This window comes from Nothoprocta perdicaria, unplaced genomic scaffold (genome assembly GCF_003342845.1).
Source record: "Nothoprocta perdicaria isolate Ctin4 unplaced genomic scaffold, notPer1 scaffold_11, whole genome shotgun sequence".
NCBI lineage: Eukaryota > Metazoa > Chordata > Aves > Tinamiformes > Tinamidae > Nothoprocta > Nothoprocta perdicaria.
In genome coordinates, this window is record NW_020454205.1 from 6,900,228 (window position 1) to 6,924,180 (window position 23,953).

General features: G+C 48.1%; 2 protein-coding genes across 3 annotated transcripts in view; one reads left to right on the forward strand and one right to left on the reverse strand.

Moving 5' to 3' along the window:
* Nucleotides 1–22,432, forward strand: part of UBE2F (ubiquitin conjugating enzyme E2 F (putative)) — a 58,488-nt gene extending 36,056 nt beyond the window's left edge. The window contains exons 8-10 of one of the 2 annotated variants that reach the window (XM_026049044.1): nt 6,611–6,643; nt 8,637–8,699; nt 22,000–22,432. In XM_026049044.1, the coding sequence (XP_025904829.1) occupies nt 6,611–6,643; nt 8,637–8,699; nt 22,000–22,050 (147 nt within the window). In that variant the 3' untranslated portion in view covers nt 22,051–22,432. Of the gene's footprint in view, nt 1–6,610; nt 6,644–8,636; nt 8,700–11,930; nt 12,219–21,999 lie in introns of those variants that run through there. The other variant, XM_026049035.1, reaches the window with a different exon arrangement.
* Nucleotides 22,433–23,043: 611 nt separating this feature from the next.
* RAMP1 (receptor activity modifying protein 1) overlaps nt 23,044–23,953 on the reverse strand; it is a 17,367-nt gene continuing 16,457 nt past the window's right edge. The window contains exon 3 of the mRNA XM_026049251.1: nt 23,044–23,299. Coding sequence (XP_025905036.1) covers nt 23,044–23,299 — 256 coding nt within the window. The remainder of the gene's footprint in view (nt 23,300–23,953) is intronic.

Genomic DNA, 23,953 nt, shown 5'->3' on the forward strand with positions numbered 1-23,953 from the left:
AGTTGATCACAGTTGGTGCAATTGTGATCGTTTTAGCCACAGAAACACTCCTGAATTCTCAGATAATCCCTAGTAGCAGGTGGCACCAAAGGGTGCACAGTGTAAAAATGCATGTGATATTTTAACTTATTTAGTGTGCACTTCTAAGCACACTAAGCTTCTAAGCAAGCAGCAAGAGTTCACTTACTTGGTCTCCTTTCCTTTTTTTCCTGCATCATCTTAGTGCTTATTTCTCTCTCCAGATGAGAGCAACCAGAAAGCAGAGGGCTGCTGTTCTAGGCATCTGCGCAGGCTGCCTCAATAGCTCCTTTTCCTCCTGCTTCTCCTCTCTTCCAGGTGGAGAGCAGATAGGTGGTTTTAATTCCGTGCTTTTCTCAGACTTTTATTTCACTGAGGATACAGTCTTGGAGAATTGTATCAGCTTTTTAAGTACCTATAAGAAATAAACATGCTGCTACTGCTCTGATACCCTGATACCTCAATAGTTCCAATTTATAGCTCAAAAGTGCTTCAGTAGCTCCTGTAATTCCTCAACCTGGGCTTCCTAGTACCTTCTTCACAAGGAACATCTTCTGCCTGCATAAGACAGGTCTCACCTACCAGCATTTCTCTCAAATGCTTCTTTTGACTTTGATAATGTTATCCCAGGTGGTTGATTTTTTTTTTTTTAAATCAAAGAAATGGATCCATGTTTTGTAATTACCTCTTTGGTTCCAGCAGTCAAGCTGTTTCTTCTGCAATCTGTAGAGAGCTACAGCTGGAGACTGGTCACTGACTGATGAATGAACTGTAGAAATAATCAGAGCATTTCTGAGCAACTCTAGTCCTGGAGGGCTGACTGTGGTAACATTAAAAATGGTGTTTTTTGAAAAAAGGTGAATGTTCAGGCAATGTTGGGATCACTTTTGCAAGCCTATTCTGATGGGCCATAGTGGGTTGCATAGAACTGGAGTAACTGCTTCCTCTAGCACTTCATTGACTGGTTAGGTATAAATGCATAACTGCAGGTAGTAGGTTAAGAAATATCTTAAATTCAGTGTCGTCTTGCGTTCCTAGGTAATCGACTCTGAAAGGAGTTAAGAATCACTTACTGTAAACTGATTGCTGTTTGAAGTTCATCTGCAAGAAGCTCAGTTTATATAATTCCCATTTTGTGCTAAATTGGAAAATAGGCCATTTGCATCGGTTCTGCTCTTGTCTTCAGGCAGTAAAATTACACTTTGACAGCTGCATGATTTCAAATAATGTAATTACTGGGACAAAATAAATCAGAGGGTCTCTACTTCATTTTTTTTCAGTTACTTTTCACTTCAACCTTTAAAGAAACTAAATTTCCAAAGCTTTGGTAGCAGCCCAGTACTTTTCTATTGTCTTCATGAAAATAGGTGGTCTGCTGTCAAAATCGTATGTGATTAATGTAGAGGAGTATTTTAAACAGATAATAACTGTCACAGCCTTCGAGAGGAGGAAGAGAGCAAACCTGTACGTTTCCTGTAATTCTATTAATTGCTGCTGCTGCTGCTGTTTCCATCTCGCTGGCACCGTGGGAACGGCGCTCACTGCAGCGGTGACGGGAGCGAGACTGCTCTTGAGTTACTCAAATGCCATTTTGTGATGGGTCTCCCTACCCACCTCGATCTGGAAAAGTCACAGTGTGTGTCTTCGTGAGCTGCCACATTAGGAGGGATATATTTCTCCTCCTTATTTTGCCCATATGGGGGATAAAGTGCTTCAGCAAAAGCATGAGGCTTCCCAACTGTGCCAGAGCATGGAGGGGCTCTGGCTCTGCTCAAAGAGAAAATGCAGGAGGGTTGGGTAGAGCTTTGCCAGGAGCTGCTGAATACAAAGCCTGTGTCAGGTAAAGGTCCTCTGAACCTTATCAAGACCACTATAAATAAAGCAGCTCTTGATCATCTGTGCAAGCCTTGGAAGTGGGGAGCACCCGTCAAGATCTCTGCCTCCTTCAGCCAGTTCCGAGCCGCTGAGCAGCAAGGGAAAATGAACCCAGGTACAGGTAGTCTCACAGTGTGGGTGAGTTTCAAGTGCTCCATTAAGCACACTTTCCCTGGGTTTATTGTGTTGTGTGCTTTGAAGGGCTGCTTTTGCCAGCTGAGAACTGAGTGAGGTTGATGGTCATTCAAGGCCGTTTTCTCCTCCAAACTGTCCAGAAACCACGAGGGAGGACAGAGGAGCTGAGCTACATCTGCATTACCACGGCATCTAGCACAAACAAGGGCTGAGAAGGCTAAAGCCCATTTCTGGAATAAGCACTGCTTTCAGTTCAGTGTCACTGTGCTTTGGAGCTTCCCAAAGCATTTGTCCTATCAGTTACTGCATTCTCAGTTTGCCATAGCACCTGCTTCTTAAAGAACCATTCCTGGTTCTCTCCCTGGGTGACTGTGTGATGATTAGTGCATCTCCTGCCATCAGTATTTATTTTCCCTACTCCTTCACAAAATGACAAACACAAATAAAACAGATGCTGGGAAGGGGGAGAGCCCTAGGGCAAGGCTGCTCCTGTGGCAAGCAGGATCCCCTGAGCCCAGTGCAGTGTTCAGCCTCCCTTTTTCCCAAAGGGACATGGCACTTGTGCATTTGTGACCAGCTGAACAAGGGGCTCTCGGGGGTTTCTGCTGAAATAAAGGCTTGTCTGCACCCTGCCTCCCTGGGGTAGCAAGGCTGGGACCTCGAGGTCCCATTAGAGCCCCTACTATGCTGCGTTAATGTACGTGTTTCTTCACTGCCTTCCCTTCTTGACTCCCTGGCTGCCAGGACATGCTCCTCCCTGGATTCCCCTGCAGGCTGATGGCAGGACACGGATACCCCAATGAGCAACAAACTTTGCTGTGTGTTCCCCTCAAAGCCTTATTCAAGTTTTCTGTAAGCAGAGTGGGCACCACAATCTCCCCAGAGATGCATTGCAAAAGGCACAATTTTAGCACGACTGCTGGACCTTCCAAAGGTTCAGGTCTCCTCTAAAACTTGTAGAGGAGATTAGGTAAAGTGCAGTGCAAAAGGGTGTTTTCCCTCCCAATATCCCTACTCTCAGAAGTGGTTCAAACGCCCATTGTTGCTGCCTCTGCTGCTTTCCCTTTCTCCTTCACTGTGAAGAAATAAGCAGCAAACAAAAACCTTCAGAGCCAGTATTTTTTAAAGGGAAGTTAAAAGAAACTGAAAATGGTCTTCTGTGTAGACCTAATGTTATTATACTTCTCTGATAATAAGCTTTTGAAAGTTTTTCTGCTGGAGTACATTTTGTTGTATTTTGATTTTATAAGCCTGCCTTACCAGTTTTGTAAGGAGTGATTTTTCCCTTTTGTTCATGCCAAGACCAGTGAAAATACTTGCACAAATCAGTGTCCTGTTATGACCTCTGCTTCATAAAAGAATTTTCTCTTTCTCTCCATAGTGGCTCCTGACAAAGCCAAATCTTTGCTTTTAATACAATAGCTGTTATTGCTAGCACATTTTTTAAGAATGATTCAGTAGAGCAGTGCAGCACATCAATAAGTACATGATTAAACCGTGCCTGATTTCCCCAAATTGCTGCTTCTTGAATGTGCAGTTTGCGTCGACTCCTGCGCCTCAGCTGGCTCTTTGCGGGAGCCCTCGCTGCAGCGTTGGCCGCTGTCGCCGCGTGGTTCCTTCCGCAGCCCTTGCAGAATTTAGGGAATGGTTTCCACGAGGTCACCCCCGTGCCCCGAGGTGACCCCGGGACAGATGCCAAGGAGTCAGGAACACAAACCACGTGTCTCAGAGGGTGCTCCTGCACGCTGGCTCCTCACAACTGCCTTAGCTCAGCAGAGGAACAGACTGGGATAGCTCCTGTTTTCTTCCCTCCAGTAGAAACTCTTTCCAGCCTTCTCCTTTTTCCATTTGCCAACTGGAGCAGTTCATTCCTTTTCCATTACCCAAACCCTCTAAATAAGCTGCTACCCTTAGTTTTGGTGGGAAGCAAGAGCTGGGGGACTATTCAAGGCATGGGGAGCACTAAGGTGCCCATTCTGCTTGCTTGAGGATCCTGTTTCTTGCATCACCTTATCCCAGGTGCAGACGGTGTTTCACCTGCCACGGGATTTTTGCAAGATGCTTCAGCAAAGTTACACGTGACCTGAGAGGAGCGGGCAAGGAGAGGAAACATTGACAAAAATATTTTATTTAATTGTTTAGCAAGGAAGCAGCCTGCAAACTAAAGATTATTTTTGTTCCTCGGCATTGCATCTTCATTATGCAAAGCTGATTATCCATTATTCCTAGTTCGTAAGCTAAGAAAAGAACGCATAGCCTCTGTGGCATGGAAACATTTTTTCAACATCATGAACAAGCAATAAGTTTTTTAACAGACCAGTTGCAAGCAACTGAGTTGATGGGGAGAAGAATGGAGATGTCACAGGGATACGTCGAGGAGGCAGAGAGAGAAACCAGGGCGAGCTGGAACATTTGGGTCTGGGTGGGATGAAGAACGTTGATTTTCCAGGCTGTGATGAATAGAGGAAGAAGCTGTGCTGGGTACCAGGAGGAGGCAGAAGGAGCTGGCTGGAGCTGCGGAACCATGTTGGGCTGGTCCAGAGGCAGGTGGGAGAGACGCCCGGGCTGTGCCGGGAGCTTTCCGTGCCCCTCGAAGCCCTTCCCAAACGCAAAGAGCATTCCTTTTATTGCAGCTGCATCCTCGGGTTGTCAGAAGCCACCAAGACATCTGTTTGTATAGATGGCTGCTTCTCCCCTCGTTGGCTTGAATAGGTTCAGTTGTTCGTGTTTTTAACGTGCTTTAGCAGCGAGCTTTAGTTTAGTTAGCCTGTTAGATCAGAAATGCCCTGTACATCTCCAGAGAAGTTTGTTTTATGGCAAGCTCATTAGCTGCTTTTGTCTGCCTTGCCTCCCCCTTAAATTAACACATTAAATATACTTTGACAGTAGAAGGAAAATGTTAATTTCCAGCCTTGTGTTTACACTCGCTTCAAAAGCAGTGCTGAGCTCTGCATTTCACACACCCGCGAGCGCAGCTGAGCACCCCGCAGCGAGGAGGTTTCGCAGTGCTGGGCAGCCTCTTCTCTCAGCAGAGGCTGTTTCGAAGGCTGCGTTTCGTGTTTTGTTTCACTGCTCTTGACCTTGAAATGTCGCTGCAGCGGCAGAGTTTTCTCCTCCTTTGGCATGCCCTAAATAAAGCCGTGGGCAGGGGCTTAATGTAACTTCTCACTCCCATTCAATCGACTGAAAAGGGCTGATGGCAAAGGTTTGTTTGCAACACTCTGTTCATCTTCTGACTTACTCGTGTTGACTTGGCTGTGCTTGGGCTCAAAGCGTCCGCGGAGCCGACAGCAGAGCCGCGTCTTTCCCTAAACCCCCTTTTCCTTCAGTACGTGGGAGACTCTGGCTCTCTCGCCAGAGGTATCTGAGATGGGGAGAGGGCTTTCATGGACACTGCTGCATCAGGACCCTGTTGCACATGTTTAAGGCAAGGCTATTCTGCTCCAAAGAGCTTCTCTATGTGGGGCAAACAGCTCTGCTGAAGGCAGTGATACAAAATGATTATTTCTGCTGTGCAACAGCCTAATGATCCTCAGATATTTTGAAGCACTTGAGTCACCAGTGCTCTTCTGCTCCATCCCACCTCCCTTTTTAAACCTCCCAGAGCCAGGCTGTGCTCAAGCTCATTAGAAGAAAGGTCCTCTCATAGTATTAATTTATCACTCCTTTTAATGGACCTAAATGCAGCACATCATAAAGCCTGAAGAGGTGGAAACGGATCAGAAATGATGCTAAGAATTTTTCACACGAACTATTTATGTAATGCTAATGATCCTCTTCATGCTTTCTGGTCTCTTTAAACCACGGGGTCCAGCAACTGAGAATGTTGGTGGAATGATGTGGGGAAGTGATTTGGTGGGATTTGTGTTTGTATTTTGAGATACTCTGTTTGCTGGTGTTGGGTGCTGCTCGGGCTGGCCTCCCTTCGCTGGTGGGGGCTCTTGTAAAGCCTGTAAGTCAGTGCTAGGAGGTGCCCACCTCAAAGCAGATTGCATTTGATGGCAGCAGTTGAGGAAATGTTGGAGACACGTTTCTCTTGCAGCTTCTTATTGGCAGCAATTACAGGCCCTCTCTGTTCAACTATGGAAAGCTGATAGGCAAATAAATAATTTGAGACATATATTCTCACAGAGAGGGTGTCATTGTACTCACATTACGCCTAGATCTGCTTTCTCTGCTGTTTCACAGAGCTTCAGGTATTTGCCTGACACTCTTTTAATTTTAAGAACTGATGGTTAAATCAAGTTTTGTACCAGTTCTTCGAGCTAAGGGCCACAGCTTAATTTGGCAGTAGCAAATACTAAGGTATTATCCATTTCCTTAGGGAAGCAAGAGGAACATCCTATACGCTCAAAAGGAATCTGAGCTTGTATTTGAATATGCAGGATTTGGGGGTTGGTGATTTCTAAATATTAGGCAATCCATGAAATAGGGAAAGTTTTCAATACCTGAATTTAACCTAATAAAACGTAACTCTCAAACTAGATTTGGTTTTCCAGTAATTTCCTGAATGAGTAGAAATATGTCAGATTGTTCAAAATGACTGACATGCATATCCAGTAATTGTGCTTTTCTTTTACAGGATGTTGTCTGGGGATTAAACTCTTTATTTACTGTAAGTAAAAGCATATTTTTGCATATCCACTTCCCTTTCTCCGCCTGGTTTGGCCTAAGCCTCACCTAAATGAACCCAGCCTGCTGCCTCTTGCAGCTAAGGCTGTTATTTCCCTTGGCTTCTGTGGGTATCGGATGAGTCCCTGGGTAAAATCAGTTAGTGGTTTTGCTTGAACAACCGCAAAGCTTGTGCAAGGTCCATCATGCCTTTCCTCCCCTCTTTCGACTTTTGGTTACACATCTCTTGCTGGATATTTTCATAAAAAGATGCTTGGAATCTTCCACGCACGTGAGTTTTCTTCAGCTGGTTTCCAGGAACTGAAACCACGATCTTCTGCTGAAGGAGTTGCTGGGATTCTGGCTGTTAATGGTGAGGCTCAGTAGTTAACGACTGCCCTGCAGCCTCTTTATTATTTTTGAACAACTGCATCCGTGTTCAAGGGCTTCCATATTCACCCACAGGATTTGCAGGAAGCCTGAGCAGCCACTGAAATGGATTTCCTTCGGGAACCCCATATCCCCCCTTCTCCTTGGATCCACGGGAGCAAGGAGCAGCTCGGGAACGTGGGAGGTGACAGGATCTGCCTGCAACAGTGGCCTTCGCCCCATGAGTGGAGGGAGGCCAAGTCTTTCCCGTACAAAAAGCTGCCTTTTTTTAGGGAGCCCGGAATTTTGGTCCCCTTCCAGCGCTGTTGCTGCAAAAGCTCAGGGGACAGCAAAGAACGGCCCGGAGTGGCTTCGCTGCCAGGATTTGCCCTGTCAGTGGCTCCGGTGGGAGCTCCTCGAGCCGCTGCAGTGCCCACAGGGTCGCCTCTGAATAATTTTGCTTGAGTTTGGAGACAGAGCAGCACCATCCTGCTGCCTCCTATGGCCAGGGCTCCCAGGGCTTTCCCAAAGCCTCGAGCACAGGCCGAGCCTGGCATCAAAAGGCTGCATTCGCTTCGACACCTCCTTTAGTGACTTGATTCAGCGAGGCTGGAGAGCGTTTGCCTTTTCCCCAGAGCGTCACTGCCTCCTGCTGCATGTTAAATAGCGGCCAGCCGGCGGGATCCGCTGCCACACAAAGAGGTCCCTTCAGTGGGGACCGCCCTGAGCTGCACGCAGCAATAACCTCGGGGAGAGCAGCTGCCGAGAGGGCTGGCAGCGCTCGGGAAGCGCGGGATGCGGCGGCTCCATCGGAGCCGTCCTGCCGAGCGGGCTCCTGCCTTCCCCTCAAGCCCAGCTGCTCCGAAAAGCCAGGCGTTGAAAAACCAGCGTGACCCTCTTTCTGGAGAGAAAGGCATCATTGTGCACATGCTTTCTGTTCTAAACTCTAGGCGCTGTCTTCTTCCAAAGTTAAGCCCCATTAAGGTGGAACTGGTAGCCCTGAGAGTTGGTTGGACTATTCTGCTCTCTGCCCCCAGCCTGCCCTTTTATCTTGGGGTCTTGGCACTCCTTTTGCTTCACTGTAGACCCGCTTATTCCCATTTCACTAAAACTTTGTGGTCTGCCAGGCTTCACATTATGGAGTTTGCCAACAAATGAAACAAAACTGACTTTACTACATGGAGGTGGCGTTAAGAAAATTCTCACTCCTTTATCACTGGGCAGTTCATAGGTCTGAACTTTTTGTTAATGGTGCACGTCAAAGAAAGTCAGCAGGATTTCTGCCTCCAGAAAATTTGGATATTCCCTAAAAAAAAAAAAAGATTTGAAAATATCTGAATGTTTCAAATCCGGGTGCATCACTGCCACAGAGTGTCAAGGGGCTGAGTGTGGGGCAGTGAAACAGGCGGGTTTGCCCCTTTGTTGATTTGTGAGCCGATTTACAACCACCACACTCATGTATTTACCTCTGGCAGGAATATCTGGGAAGGTGGTGAGAAAAAGGAGCCACACCTGCCGCTTTTCTCTGCTTTGTTTCCTTGTGTTTTTCATAAATTCTCTGGATTTTCTGCATAATGCACTGAACAGTAAGGGTAAAAAAAACGTTGTTTTCTCTGGTTCTCTTTCAGGATCTTTTGAATTTTGACGATCCTTTGAATATCGAGGCTGCAGAGCATCATTTGCGTGACAAGGTGAGTCAGTGGTTTATTTAAAGCGGCACTCTGGTCCTAAGTTGATCCTTTTATAGTGTTTGAGCTGGTACTTTAGGCAAGGGAGTGACTCAGAATATCAGCAACCAGTTACTCAAACAAAACCTGCTTTATGTGGAAGGACAGACCTAACGCTGTAGTGTAACGAGCCGTATGCTAGCATTGTTGATCATAATATAAACATATTTGCAGAATTGTTAGTATTTTTCTTCTTCTCTCAGAGATTTTCCCTGAAGCTCCATATGTTGTGTGAAGCAAAGGATAGGGGATTTTTTTTTGGCGCAGTTGTATGAAATGGCTTTTACCTGCAAAAAGAGCTCATCCTTCTCTATCTCTTTCAAAATACATTTTCTCCTTCACAAGTCTTATATGGTGCGTGTGCTAATTAAGCTGGGAGAAATTTGAGCACAGTGGAAAGCCAGAGGTGAAAATTTTCCAGTCTTTGTAGTATTTTTATTGGTCCTGTTTATTCTTTGTGTAATATGGATGAGACAGAGCAAAATATGGAAATCACTAGTGGCCCAACTAATAAGCAGTTTGGAAGTGTGCCTCTCCGCTGAGATTGAATGTGGACACAGAGGTGAGCAGAAATAATAACTTTACATGGGTTGCTAAAGTTGCACATCGCATTATATGGGTGCCTAAAGCACAGGACATTTACATTGGTGTTGTTTTTGCTGAAGGTCTTAAAGACTAGAGAAACTTTCCAGGTAAGTGATGGTTTGAGGAGTTCACTGAAAATGCCAAGTCAGCCAGTGCCCCGAATTTACCTCTTTTTTTTCCTCTCAAGAGGAAGCATCAGGATTGCAAGGTTAACTTTCCAGATGTTTCTTGTTCAATAAGATCTTGTAGCTAGTGTTAGTCTTCTCAGTGTCTGCAAAGCTGGGAGGAGCTGGTTAGCCCAAAGAAGGAAAAATTTAGTTAGCACCTACCATATGAGAGGTTTTCTTTGTCGTTTTATTATACCATTTTGGCAAAGAATAACACCAGCAAAACATGGTGTCAGATATGCTGAGACTGTGGCTCGTGAGGCTTATCAGTGCTGCTAATAAATGTAGTTGTACCTCATACTTGGGAAGCTTGACAGTCTTCCCAAAGAAAGAAACACTGAGAGATCACTGTCCTGCATCTTCCTGCTTCCTTCCAAAATCTTAGGAATCCTAACCAAAGAAGGCTGTAAACTGCTTTTAAAAAGTGCTTTTAAAAACACCCTCCTCAAAAGGAGGGAGGTGAACATTCAAATTACACACTGCTACACGAAGAGCATGGAAGTTTTATGAACAGTTGGGGAAAGAAGCCTTAAGGGGAAGCTAGGAATATTTGGTCATCTTCTGAGTTAGAAATATTCAGTGTAGAAACTAACATTTTAAAATTTATTTAACTCGAAATAGATGGAGTGTCTCTGTCATTTGTGTTCTTCCACATGAACTTTTGTTGTTGTTGTTATCTGTGTTGAGTGCTCCGTGAGTTTGGTGCTAAGTCACTGACAGAGTCTTGTGCTGCTGAGGTTTTACCAGGCCCTGCTGGATTTCTCCTGGGGAGCATTGCCTAAAGAAAGCAGGTAAAGCCAGCAGCCTAGGGAGAGGAAATTACATTGCTGTTACAATTAGCCTCGAAGGTTATGAATGTAGTTGGTGTTACCTTTTGTCCCTCTAGGTGCAGGTATTAGCTTATGTGCTATATATAGAGAGAGAGAAGCATTTTATTATGAAGTGAATTTGCTGTGGCCCTGTCCCATCCTCGAGAAAATGCTTGTCATGCACAGCATGAATACAATGTAATGCACGTGAGGTTGGGAGTTTTTATGAACTCCTCCTGGGATGTCTCTACATGCGGAATGCAAATACACAAATACTGTATGGATAGTATGCATGCATGCACACAAGCACCCCACCCAACGGTATACACATGTGCAGTGACGTAGACGTGGCTCTGCATACCAGTGCCTGTGTGCTAAGGATAGTTGCAGGAAAGGCCATTGCTCAGGGACAGCAGGGGAGCGTGTGGCTTGTGGCAGGCGCGGAGAGGGGACGTGGAGGGCACTTCTGTGGCGCTCCTGGAGGGCAAGGTCAGCGATGCCCCCGCGAGGCCCGGGAGAGGCCCAATGCGGCTGCCGGAGAGGGTAGCAGCTAAGCTGAGACCTGCCTCTGGCTGCTCACGTCACAAAAACGACGTCTGTGCCGTTCCCTAGGCTGGATTAAGATATCCAAACTGATTGCTGCCTTGCAGAGTTTGGGGGAAGCCACACTGAGGGGCACACGGCAGCTGTTGCCTCCTCACTGCTCACGAGGGGAGGACCATTCTGCGGGGATGTTTGTACCACACAGCAGGCTGCCAGGGACAATTTTAATCTATTCCTGCATAAATACGCTTAAAAATCTTGGTCAGTGTTACAAGATACTGCTATCTTGTGTAACATATATTAATTTTTTAGAGACAGGACCCTCTCATTTGTGTGCATTAAGTGCTGCTGCTCAGGTGGTTTCATTGTCACTGTAATCAGTGACCTGCAGATCCTGTTCTCTATCCGATTTCCCCTGCCTTTGTTAAACTGGTAGGTGCTTCAGATATAATACTATGAATTTCGTGGTGTGAGGTGTTTTCTGTTGATTCTGAAGAACAGCTCAGTGGCCAACTAGCCAGGGCTGCCTTTCATTTCACAGCAAAGTCTGTCTGGCAGTAGTTCCGTGCAGAGCCAGAGCAGCTGATGGGCAATAGGATCTGTTCCATGGATTTCTAAACAGCAGCAGTAAATATATACATTTTATTGACTTTGTATTTATAAATGAAGTTGAAAAAGATGCAGATTTGTTGTGGTGAACACTGAAAAAGAGCTGCGTTGATTTATTTTCTGTGGTAGCCAGAAGGACTAAATATAGCAAGAACAGCAATATGCCTTGATAATACAAACCCAAATGAGCTTGGTGGTTCAAACTTTTGTATTTCTTAGCCAGAGGTGTTTTGGATACTGCACCTACTGTTTGTCAGTTGAAATCTAGAAAATACTTCTGTGCAGACATGAATCCTGACTGCTTGGGGATGTCACATCAGTACAGTCCTGTTGGCTGCTTTCCTTAAAAACCACCCCAGCCCTTATATTTCCTATTAAGACATTTTACAGCTGTATGTTCACTGCACAACAAGATTCGTTGCACAGTTCACGTAGCTGAAATAGGAGACATTTTTCTAAAATACTCCTTTGCTTTCTTCCAGATCAAGCCTTGCCATAGCATGGATGCTAATACCGTATCCTATTTTAACTCTAGTCTCCTCCTGTGATAATTTAAAAGGATATGCAATTTTTGTCATCTTACAGATGAGAAAACGCTCATTTACTTGTTGATCCATGTGTCAATTTTGAGTAGTTTCATAGAAGAACCTGAACAGCCTTATCACCCAGCGTTATTTTCCTTTTTGAGTTTCTTTCCCATTGAAACTCCTTCATCAGTATTGACTGTATGGAAATGTATCCTGCTGTGTCATTCTTGAGGGGTAAAATAGCTGGCTGTCTGCGAGGTTTTTTCCTTGTGAAAAGCTCTAAGGTCTCTTCTTTTGTGTGACTTCTACAGACAGCTCTGAAATGCCAAAGCTGAGCAATCTGGCCGGAATACATTTACATTTGCCAAGGGTCTAGCGTAAATACAAGTTTTTCTGCTTAATTGAAAGCCCTGATTATATCGAAAGCTTCCTTGGAAAGCAGTGTCATGTGTTGCTGGTTATAGGACCCAGGACTTGCTGAAGAGCAGGAGCCTCGTGTCCCTGCCCTGTCTCCACAGAGGGGGCAAGTGTGTCCCTGGGAGAGCATTAAGGACACTCCAGAGCTCTGTGATGCTGCTCGATACCTGCTCCCGTTTCCCAGGTACCTGTTGGGTTTTTAGGAGCCCCTGTGCAGAAGGGGCCTGGGATTTTCTTTTTGGTTTTCTTGTCATCTGCCACTGTCAACCAGATGACTTTGACTTGTTCCCCTGCCTTTCCCACAGCTAGACCAGGAGCGAGGCTTGTAGCTGTTATTGTCATACTGTAATGATGAGTTTTTTCACGTTGGTTTCCGTGTAGGAGTTTGGGCTTAGCACAGTTTTAACTAGAGCTATAGCATTTCTGCATTTGGTAATCACTGCATTTCCAGTTCCATCTGTTCTCACGTAGCATTATACACTGTTACGAGTCTGTTAGACATCATTGTGTTTTTACACTAGGAAAGATGCTTGTAATTTTATAGGAAGACTAAGGGGAAAATTTGGGAGAGGAGTGGCATATGTATATAACATTATGCAGTTAAATGTGGCTGTGGACAATTTATTATCTTCTTGCAACTCTCTTGTTTCTTTAATACGTCAGCCGTGCGGTCGCAGCGCTGTTTCCATCTGGCCCCACCATGTTACTCGTCCCATAGGAGCCCTGGTGTGTTTGCAGAGGTCTCTGGCAGTGAGATTGGACGCCAGCCTGCACCACCAAGATGGGCGGTCACAAACCACGAGGAAGATGTTCTCGTGCTGTGTATTGAAAAGGGGAGAAGGGATCTCAAAAATCAGGCTGTCTTGCAGAAGAGAGCCCCACTTCCCTGCAGCCGGGGTGAGCTATTGAAAGGAGAGTCCCCAGACCTTTGCCAAGTCTCCTCATTCCACTGATCACATCTCCCAGCCTCTCTTGCCCCTTCCCCTGTCCAGCAGACACCAAGGGCAGTGTTGCCAGCCTCACTTCCTCACAGCTCGTGGTGTGTTTCCATGACCTGCACTCTCAGATAAATCACAGAGTCAGACATCGATTAAGGGTTATGTGAAGACAGGAGTTCCCAAGGAAGAGAGGTGCTGGGACAGACTTTTCCTTGTGTTACCTGCATGCTGCTGTGACAGCTATTCAGTCTTTTTCTTTCCTTTTTTTCTTTTAGCATATGAAAATACATTACTACTTTTTTTTTTTCTTACTGAAGGCTTCCCTTGGTACTAAAGAAAATGTGTTACTTCACTATTCCTGTGGAGATGGATTTATAATGTTCATGTCTTTATGGAGTCTGAAGCTGCCTGTTAGGTTTCCTCTTAGGATTTTAATTGCCCAGCATAACCTCAGTTCCTAAGAAACTAGACTAAAAAAAGTCTATCAATTGCTCACAGTCTTCAGAGGTTGTTCTAATGAGTCTTCTGGGATGAACGTTTTCCATGAATTGCTTGAGGACTGTTTTCTTGTCTTTACAAGTGAGAGCCTAATCTAATTCCATTAGAAATACCATTGATAATTAGAAACATTTGTAGTCTTCGAATTTCCCTGAAGAGTTTTTGTATGCTTTCATAATTACGTGCAGTATTTTGGAGTCCTGAAATAGCCAACCCTTGAGGAGTCTGTGGAATAATCTCAACTTCTCCAATCCTTCCTCGGGCAATGGGACTAGGGCCAGCAGCACCTCACAACGGGCCACTACGTGGGCCACATTCAGGAGGGGACATCACGGATGACTTCTGAAAATAAGGGAGCTGCTGAGAGAGGAAGGTGCCAGCAAGTGCCCTGCCTATAAATAGCAGTCCCAGGTGAGAAAACAAAGTTAGAAATGTGGGTGGGTTTCTTAAGGCATCCCCTTGAGCATATAGAAAGTTGACTTTTCTCCCAGATTGTTCTCCTGCCTCAAAAGCTGTCATTGTCCATTGTTTTTATCAAACGTGGTATCAATATGACACACAGACCAGGAATCTTGTGGTTTTGCTTTTGTGCTTATGCTGCTAGATATTCCTGTGTGTCTCGCAGACAAAATGCTAAATACGGGACGCTGATGGATTAGGGATGTTCTGTGTCTGCTGAAGTTCAGAGTCATTTTGTCCTTGGATTGATGGAGCCTTCAGACAGCTAAGGAGTCCCAGAGCTTGCAGCCTGTGCAGCATTTGGAATTTGATCTTCTCTTAAATAATGCCATGGCCAGCTGTACTTTCATCTGTCTGCCTTTTTATCCCTGTGCTTAGACAGAATAAGAGCTCAGTCACATTTAGATGTAAGGATACCTTGAAACCTTGATACCTTGAAAATCCATTTTCCAGTGTAATTAAAGAAATGCATTTGAAATGAAATAGTATTTTCAAATTTGTATTTTTCTCAATTTCATTGACCTTTTGAATTTATTTTTCCCATACTAATATAACCTCATATAACAGATCTTGGGTCTATTTGAAGCTGTTTGAAGCATGCAGATGAAGAGCTCAATGATAACATGAGGTGGGTGTTTTGGACCCTTTAAGCAAACAACCAGAACCACAAAAACTAGCATTAAAATATATTTGGGGAAAAAAGATCATTGTATTTTTTCCTCAGATCTTCTGCTTTAAATGAAGTCATTTAATTGTTCAGGTGAACAGCTGTCTCATATCTGCTTTATTTTCTTACTGCTTTAGTGTCAGAAGCATTTATGAGTGACACTGTCTTCATATGTTTATACTATTAAAATTATGTTTATATTTGGAGATTAGAGATTTTGTATTGAAAGTAACTTTGCAGAACTTTGGGGCATTAGTAAAGCCCTTTTTTAGGTTACTGACAGGGCAGGAGGATCCGTTCTGAGTGTGAGGCTTGGAGCTAGATGGGCAAACACTGGCAGAGTGTGCAAAGTGTGCAATATGCCAGGCACCCTCAGGGCCTTTTCCACGAAAAAGCAGCTGAAACGCGCCGAACCGCTCCAGATTTATCTTTAATTTTGTGTTGCTTATGCAGCAGCTGCTCTGCAGAGCACCAGCTCGCTGCGCTGCCTCTGTTTCAGCATCACACATGGAAATAAATCCCCTCCTGCTGCGGGGCCAAGGGAGGCAGGGGGCCGGGCTGTAGATTACCTGCCCTTCACTCGTGTTTACTGCAGGAACAGGCGCGCGTCGCGGCGGCGAGCGGTCTGTGAGCGCGGTGGGCTGCAGGAGCCGTGCATAAATGAATGGAGATAAAACAGAATGCGAGCTTGCTGCTGCTGGAAGGAGGCACGATAATATCCAGCTCCAAGGTGATGGAAGTAGCCTGCTATTTTGCTAATTGTGCAGAGTTACCAGATGGGACATGCTGCGGTATCGGCCTGTTTCCTGCTCTGCGCTTGCCAGTAACGTTACAGTTATGACTGACAGCTCTGCTGCTTGCTTCAATCTCTGCCTTGCTCCAGTTTATTTTGTAATTTGCTGGGATGTGGTGGCTTTGCTTTTCCTGGTGGGCTCCACACTCAGGGCACCTCCAGGACAACCCTGGTAGGAACACATCAAAAGATAAAGTCTAGCGACCTGCTCCACCTTGCTCAGGACATCTGCTGCTCCTTCCTTGAGGAAAGGTGAGGAGTGTTTCCTCACTCGTTGCACTTCCAGAGCACGAGCCTGATGCAGCACTTTGATACAGCAGCCCCCCAGCTCTCATGACCCAGCGTGAAGGGCTCAGGTCTCGTTGAGTGTCTTGCTCCTTCCTAGCAAGAACCCAAAGTTTGCATGGGGGACAGGGAAGTGGGGAGCAGAGCGCACACCGCGTGCTTGTCAAGAGTCTGCAACTTGTGTTGATGACCTGTTGAGCGTCACATGAAAGATGTGCCACAAACAGAAAGGCTTTTAGATCTCTCCTCAGGTAGGGTGATGCTGGTATTAACTTCAAATATGCCCTTGTTGACCCTCACATTCATTTTTGAAAAAAAGAAAAAAAAGGAGAGAAAAGCATTGATGACAGCGTCCAGTGCAAGGTCTTGTGGCAGCAGATTTTCTGCTGCTTCTTAGCACTGGAAAAAATCAGGCACCGTCCAGCTGCTTCAACACTCTGACTTGGTTTATCACAGATGAAAATTCACGTTTCCTCACTTAGAGGCTTGCTTGTTTGGTTATTTTTTCCCTGGAAATTTACCTTCTGTTGCAGTCAGAGGATTTGAAACTTTCAGATTTTTTGACCTTTTTTTCTTTTAATCTTTGCAGTTGAGCCAAGTTTCTCACCTTGTCTAGATTTTTCTTACAACAGTTGGTAATAATTCTCAGTAACTTCATCTTGCTGCTGCCTTTTCATAATGAACTAAGGAAGCAGTCTTAAAGAGAACCAGTGTTTTTTGTGTATTTTCAGCATTGTGTGGCTGGCTAATGCAGGTTTACAGCAGAATTTGCTTGGCGTTCACTGTGTGACTAGGTCTGAGGGCTGCGATGGCAGTTTCCCTGTCCATGGCGCAGTTTTGAGCCCAGTTTCTCAGTGACAGGAGCTGAAGGTTGTGCGAGTCGCCAGAGACCCGAGGCAGGTGCTCAGGCCTGTATTAACACCTCAGGCATCTAAATCATATTTTGCTGCTTAATTTTGACTCGAGCAGCTTCTCAGGGCTTCTGCACAGGGCTGCTTCGGAGCCTCTTTTCTCTCTGTGCTCCAACACGTTTGTGTTTTTGGAGGAGCAGAGCCCAGCTCTCTGCTGTGTGCTACTCATCTTGCTTGCTCAGGTCATAAATTCCTCTTTTTTATATATCTATATATATCTATAGATATCTATATAGATATCTATATAGCTATATAGATATATAATCTTTAGATATATATATTAAAATATAATAAGATATATATTTATATAATGTATTATATATATTTTTTTTAAGAAGGAACTAAACGGAAAGTCTGTCCCATGTGTGTGGTTAAAGTTGGTGGCATCTGTCTAAAAAATAAAAACATCTAAAAATAAATAAACAAAGACCACCACCAGGAGGATAATTTCCTGTGCCAGGCAGTGCACGACTGATAGAAAAGGCGGAAAGGAAAAGCCAAACCTGGCCTTGCTCCGTCGAAGCAATCAATTTAATGTGATTAATGTAAATTATTGTAAGTGGGGAAGGCTGCGGCGTTGCAGGGCGCTTTCACGTCTCAGGTAATTTTTTGATTAAATTTCTCTAGGTTGTCAAACTGTAACTGGGGAGGGGGAGGAGGGGAACTCATCCCATCTTAACAGGCTGAAGGATCCGGGATCCGGCCTGGAGCATCCCAGGAGCTGCCGAGACGCTCACGAGGATCCGACGACGGCAGCAACGTGCGAGGAGAGGAAGGGAGCGAGCGCCGACGGGGTGTGGAGAGATGGGTGAGCCTGGGCCGCCGCTGCCCTCGGGAGGCTTTGATCCTTCCCGTGCTCCTTGGCCGCCGGCTGGGGCTGTTTGGGGGGCTGCCGGCGCGACGTTCCTGCACCCGAAATTATTATTCAGAATAATGTGCAGAATTATAAAATGAGGGAGAGTGATGAAAACGGGGGGAGGCGACTGGAGAGCGTCGCTAGGTGGCTTGCAAGTTAAGTGAGGACGAGCTGGGGCTGTTAAAGCAGCTGCAAATTGAAGGTTGGCTGTCTCGACAGCAGCGGTTTGGTGGCGCTCGTGCCCCGCGGGGCTGTCGAGGGAGCTCTCCTTTTCTCACTTGCATTTCTCTTTGTTTTCCTCTTCAGCCCTATCTCCTTCTTTAGCCATATTTTAAGTCATTAGTGATCAGCCTACATTAATTTTTAGGAGATTTTCGTAAAACTCTCATTAAACTTTCAGTGCCGCCTGCCGTTACGCCAACAGCAGAGGCTTGCGCTGCCGAGATGGCTTCATCACTAATTGAGGTCAAGGCTTTGAACCTCGTGTTTCCTCATCTTGCAGTGTTAATTCTCAAGGCATACAAGAAGTGGCACTTAATCCTTGTAAAATTGCATATCTGATAATATTTGCTGCTCTGCTTACAGGGATCACGTTAACGTTTGCTCCGTGCATGAGCATCGCGTTGCTTTACCTCTTTTGTAGCATTTGTAATTCCTTTTAGTTCATCCAAAAGCTGGAATTCTCCTTCTCTTCCATTCACTCGTTGACCTGATCTTGCAGTTGGTCTAAGTCTGCGAAGTCGCACGTGTTTCTTGGTTAATAATAAAAAATTACAAGAGTTTGGTGTCATAAGAGGTGTCGTAAGACACCTGTCAGTGTGAGGAACGTCTTGCCCCATGTGGTGGTCTCCGCACCTCAGGAATCCCGTAGCCTGATGCTTCCTCTCCAGCTGAGGTATGTCAGGAGATGCCAGGACACTCCTTCCCACGGGATGGTCCAGTTCCTGCTGGGCATCTGAGCAGGTTGTCCCAAGGCCTGCAGCAGATACCGCGCTCAACAAGTCTGTTTTTCATATCGACTTCCAGAATAGTTGCATGGCTGCATTGCTTACATTAGCATTGGCATGAAATTAGTCTCATCCTTGCTGCGCTGCCTTGCCTAGGCCCGTGCCAGCTCCTCCTGGACTATGATCCTTTGTCCGTTGGCTAAAATCAGGCTTTGTGCTTCCTCACCTCGTTCCCTTCTTCAGGTTGGGAGTTCTGCATCGTTCCTCAGCACGCTGGGAGCTCTGAGGGTATCAGGAAGGACCCGGCTCTGACGGTTTTCTTGAAGAGCTCTGCTTTTTATTTATAACTGAGCGGTGATGCAATAAAAGCATGAGCGTTCGGGGGTTTATTCTTCAGGTAAAATAAGCAGCTCGCGTTTATTCTTGGATACTGAATAGAGCGTCTGTTTCCTGCTTTCTTCCACAAGAGGTTATGAAACACTCAAGAAATGCTCTGATTAACGGCAGCCGCGCTCCGCTCGCCCAGACAAAGCTGTCGCCGGGCGGAAGGGCAGCTTGTGCTGCCGTGTGCTGCAGTGGGGACCCCGGGAGCCTGGGCACGCACAGCCCCGTGCCCGGCTGCCCTCCTGCTGCGCCGGCACGAGCGCCCGGAGCGGAGGTGCTGGCTAAAACCATGCAAGGCTTTTGCGTGCGCTCGTGGCCAACGCCGGCGCCTCCGCAGAGCGTTTGGCCTTAAAAGACTTTCCAACTCGGTGTGTTCTTGGGGAAGCCGCTGAGTTTCTGTTGTGGCTCTGCTGGTTTTAGCTGAAACGTTTCACTGGGGATGGCAGTGCGGTCCCGAGCCAAGAAACGGCTTCTCGTAAGGACTCGCCCTGCGCCGCGCTGCACTCGCTGATCTCCAGCTTTACTCCAGTAAATCCTTCACTTCCTCAGCGCAACCAACTGCCCTGTTTGGAGTTTGTGCCTCTCACAGCAGTTGTGGCAACCCCGTGCTTTTCCGTGGCATTCAAGCATGCACAGAAGCACATTGGGGACTTTGGGGACAGATTTCTTCCCATTTTGCACCATGCGCCCATGCCATAGGCTCTAAAGCCTTCTCCCAGGAAGCAGCATGTGCAAATGAGCAACAGCGCATCTGCTAATTGTGCTAACAGATGGAAATGGGGGAAAAAAATCTTTTCTAATGCTACAAGTATTTATAGAAGCCATTGCTCATCTTCCATAACTCTTTGGTTATGGATGGAGCCCCTTTCTGGTTCAGTAAAGTTGGTTAAGCTTCTGCAGATGGTTTAACTTGCTGAGGCCAGGGCAGAAAAGTGGATGCTTCAGCACTTGGATTCTGCATGGCTCTAGGCAAAGTAGCAGCTCAGAAGTGACACTTTCCCAGTTTATTCCTTGGCAAATTGCGCTGCTTTGAAACGTCAACCTGGGCGGGTTGCCGAAAGGCGGCAGGAAGCCCCATGGGCCTCACCTGCCCTGGGTGCTCGCGGAGCAGCACCCGGAGCGGCCGCTTTACAGAGCCCGGCGCGGGCAGCTCGGGTTTCCGCCGCCCATGGAACCTGTCCCGGAAGGTCGGAGATCCCCAAGGCATTTCCTCTCTCGGGAATGAGCGGCATCCTCCTGGGGACGTGTTGCTAGCGCGGCCTGAGGGGCCGGGATGGCTCGGATGGTTTTCCCGAAGCGCAGCCCTTTGCAGGGGGAGCAGCCGGACACACAGGGCCGCCCGCTCCACGGAGCTCCATGGGCTCCGCACCCTTCCCCGTGGTGGGAAGGGAGATGGTCCAAGTTGCAGGAGCAAGGAGGACTTGGCCACATCCTACACGGTGTGAAGTGCTGCCTGCCAGCAGCGGGTATATGATGGATAATGAACCAAAGCTGCTTTTATACCATTATCTCATTTTACTGGGTAGGTTCCTACTGATGTATCTGTAAAACCATTCCCAAAAGAGAATGTCCTGTGTTCCAAAAGCTTCATCATTCTTAAGTGCAAAAGGATCATAGAGCTTAGGTACATGTGCCAATCAGTATGTTTCATTCCTGTACTTGTCTGTACTTCTGTGAGGGAATTCTCAGAGACACCTAATGTGGGATCAGCGCCCGTCCTGGCTGGGTACTGAGGAGATTTTGGGGCTCGGGGTAACATATACTGCAGCGGTAGCATTTTACAGCCTGCCGGTGTTTAGGTGCTTCATTGAGCTTGTTGCTGTGCTGAAGGATCAGTTGACCATTTGAGAGGTGAGTTGTTCCAGCAACACGAGGCTTTCCATTGGGAAGCCGGGAGCGGAGCTGCCCGCTCGCTGGGGATCTGCCCTTGCAGCAGCAGAGGGGACGGCGGCTCCGGGGCGCGGGCAGCAGCGCCTGGCAGAGCCCGTTGGCCGCGGGGCTCCGTGGAGCTGCTCCATGGAGCCCCTGGGCCCGGGGCATCCGGCCCTGCTGAGCCCCGCTGCCCTGAGCTCAGCTCTGAGCCCCTGCCGCGCAGCAAGCAGCAGTTCTGCTGGCCAGGGGCTTGTGCCTCTGCAAAGCGGCCTGCCTTTTACTCACCTCCGTAACGCCCCTGTGCTACTTGCTGCGGTATGTATATACGTGGGGCAGTGCTCTGCCTGACTTGCTCTGATTTTTATTTCTCTGAGAAAATGAGTTTTGGTGCTGTGAGAAAACACTAATATGGAAAATATTCACAATAAGCATTAAACGAGGGGGTTTGGCATCATTTGTTGTTATTATTTGCTATTTTAATTGTATCCGGGTAGTCGGTGGCCTGTCAGAGCCCAATAGAAATGGGAAGGGTTCCAGGTTTGGTTTGGTATCTTAGGAGACCCGAGACAGCCTGAAACCTGAGAGCTGCTCAAACAGACACATCATTTGGTAGCAGTTAGTTCAAAAACACTGTGCCCTGATCCTCAGGTACCAGAGGCACCCTCAGACACTGGAGCTGCCCAGCACGTGCCTGATGCTGAGGAGTCCAGCATCTTCCCGTGTTCTGTGTGCAATGAACGCTTGTAATTTGCACCATCTGGTTTCATTTCAAAGCACAGAGTCCTTGCTCTCTTGAGGAAAACAACATTGGTGGTGGAATTTCCCTTAAGTTTGCTTATGTTTTTGTTCCCCCTGCTATAACATTTCTGGCCTTAAACCATCTTCCAGAGCTGCTGGGAGCGTGGAGCAGCCTAACTCGCTCCCTGGACATCCAAGCCGGGGCAGCGATTCCCGCTGCCTGTCGTTCCCGGCTCAGCGCGGCTCTGCTTCCCCCTAGGAGGACTTTCGCAATAAAGTTGAAGACTACATGAAGCGCTACGCGAGATGATGAAGGGCGGCGGGTGGCAGGACCTTGGCTTTCACACCGTAGACTTGTCTTGAACTTCAGCAGCAGCAGCCCAACCAGCCCGGGTTGTCCCAGTCCTGTGTCCATGTCGTTCCGAAGAAGAAAACTAACTCCATAACCTGTCCATGTGAAGCGGAGAGGGGGGCCTCGATGCGGCGAGAGATTGTGTATGTTGGTCGCAACCAGTTGTTTGCTTACTTTTAAGATGTTTACTCTTCCGAACTGTACTGTATATCCTGTTGATGAGATATGCTTGAGAACTTAAGAGAAATCACTATTGGAACTGTATTTACACTTTTTTTTTAATCCCTCTTGCCTGATTTTGGGGGAGGAGGGGGAAAAAGCGAGGAACCAAAGCAGCAGCCGAGCCAGGGCGGCTCGGAGCTGGTGCTGACGGGGTGTCCCGCGGCCACGGCCGGCAGCCCCGGGCCCGCGGGGCCTCCCGCACGCACGGGCTTTGCTGCAAGCACCCAACTTTCACACGGTAATTTGGGGCTCCTGCGTGGGCTGTGGTGTTCTTCCTTCCTATTCATTGCGTGGAGCAGCTGAAAGAGAGAGAAGCTAATCCCTAACTTAATAAACGTGTAGTATTAGCTAAAATAGAGAGTTCAGTGCAAATGCAGCGAAGGGGCCTTTTCTGGTCGCCGCTTGGCGCATGGATGGCAGCAGCCCAGGGTATCGCGTGCCCGGGGTCACCCCTTTGAGCCCCCAGTGAGGACAAGGGTGTCACAGAGGGGCAGGCCCCAGCAGCCCAGCGCCCCGGGCACCTGCTGGGCCCAGGCCCCATCCCGCCCACGGCCTCGCGCGCCCCGGGCCGATCCCCTTGCAGCGCCGCACGCCCGGCCCCAGCAGCACCGACAGCCGCGGCCCCGTTTGCCACCTCCTTTATTGAGGAAAAGCCTCGAGCTCGCCCCGCTCTGCTCCGCGCTGCCCACGCGCCCCGGGCCCGCGGCGGGAACCGCGCGCGCCGCGGCGCTACACGCCGCCCTGGCTGCGCTTGCTGCGCCACACGACGAGCGCCGTGGCCAGCAGCGTGACGAGCACGGGGCCCGCGATGAAGGGGCAGAGCACCGTGGCCGGCGGGTCGCGCAGCGCCCGGCCCGACTGCGAGCAGTTGCGGAAGTAGTGCCGGTGCACGGCCACGAAGAAGTCGTCCACCAGGCGGTTGGGCCAGTAGCAGGCCAGCTTCTCGGCCAGCAGCGCCGTGCAGTTGGTCAGCTCGCCGTAGGTGCTGCGGGGACACAGAGAGGCCGCCCGGGCCGTCACCACCCACGAGGGGACGGCACCGAGCGAGCAGAGACACAGAGCAGGCACGCGCTGCGTTCCCTGCGTCAGGAACCCCCCTAAGAGCCCACTTGCAACGACCACCCCCATGCCCACCTTCCTCCCCATGCCCACCTCCCTCTCCATGCCCACCTCCCCATGCCCACCTCCCCATGCCCACCTCCCTGCCCATGCCCAGCTGCCCCCGTGGCCAGTGCTGCAGGACCACACCACATCCCAGCAGGACAAGCTCAGGAGAGCCGCCCTGTGCCCGTGTCCCCGCCGCAGGGCCCCACGCTGGGACAGGGCGCTCCGGCCACACTTGTGGCCCTGGCAGCAGCTCCTGCAGCCGCCACCTCCCTGGCGGCCGAGGGCACGTGGGAGCGCTGGTGCTCAGCGCCCGGAAATAGCGAGGCTCCGGGCTGCTGGGGAGGGCCTCTATATATACATATTTATAAATATACGCAGAGAGATAAATAGGTACAGCTGCTAAATCAGGCACCTAGAGCAGTGAAAGGCCAGGGAGCCCTGGCCAGCCCCTTGCACCCGGAGCCCGTCGCCCAGGGGAGATTTGCTCGGGGACACGCGGCTCGCAGCAAGCGGAGGGGCCCCTGGGTGCCCG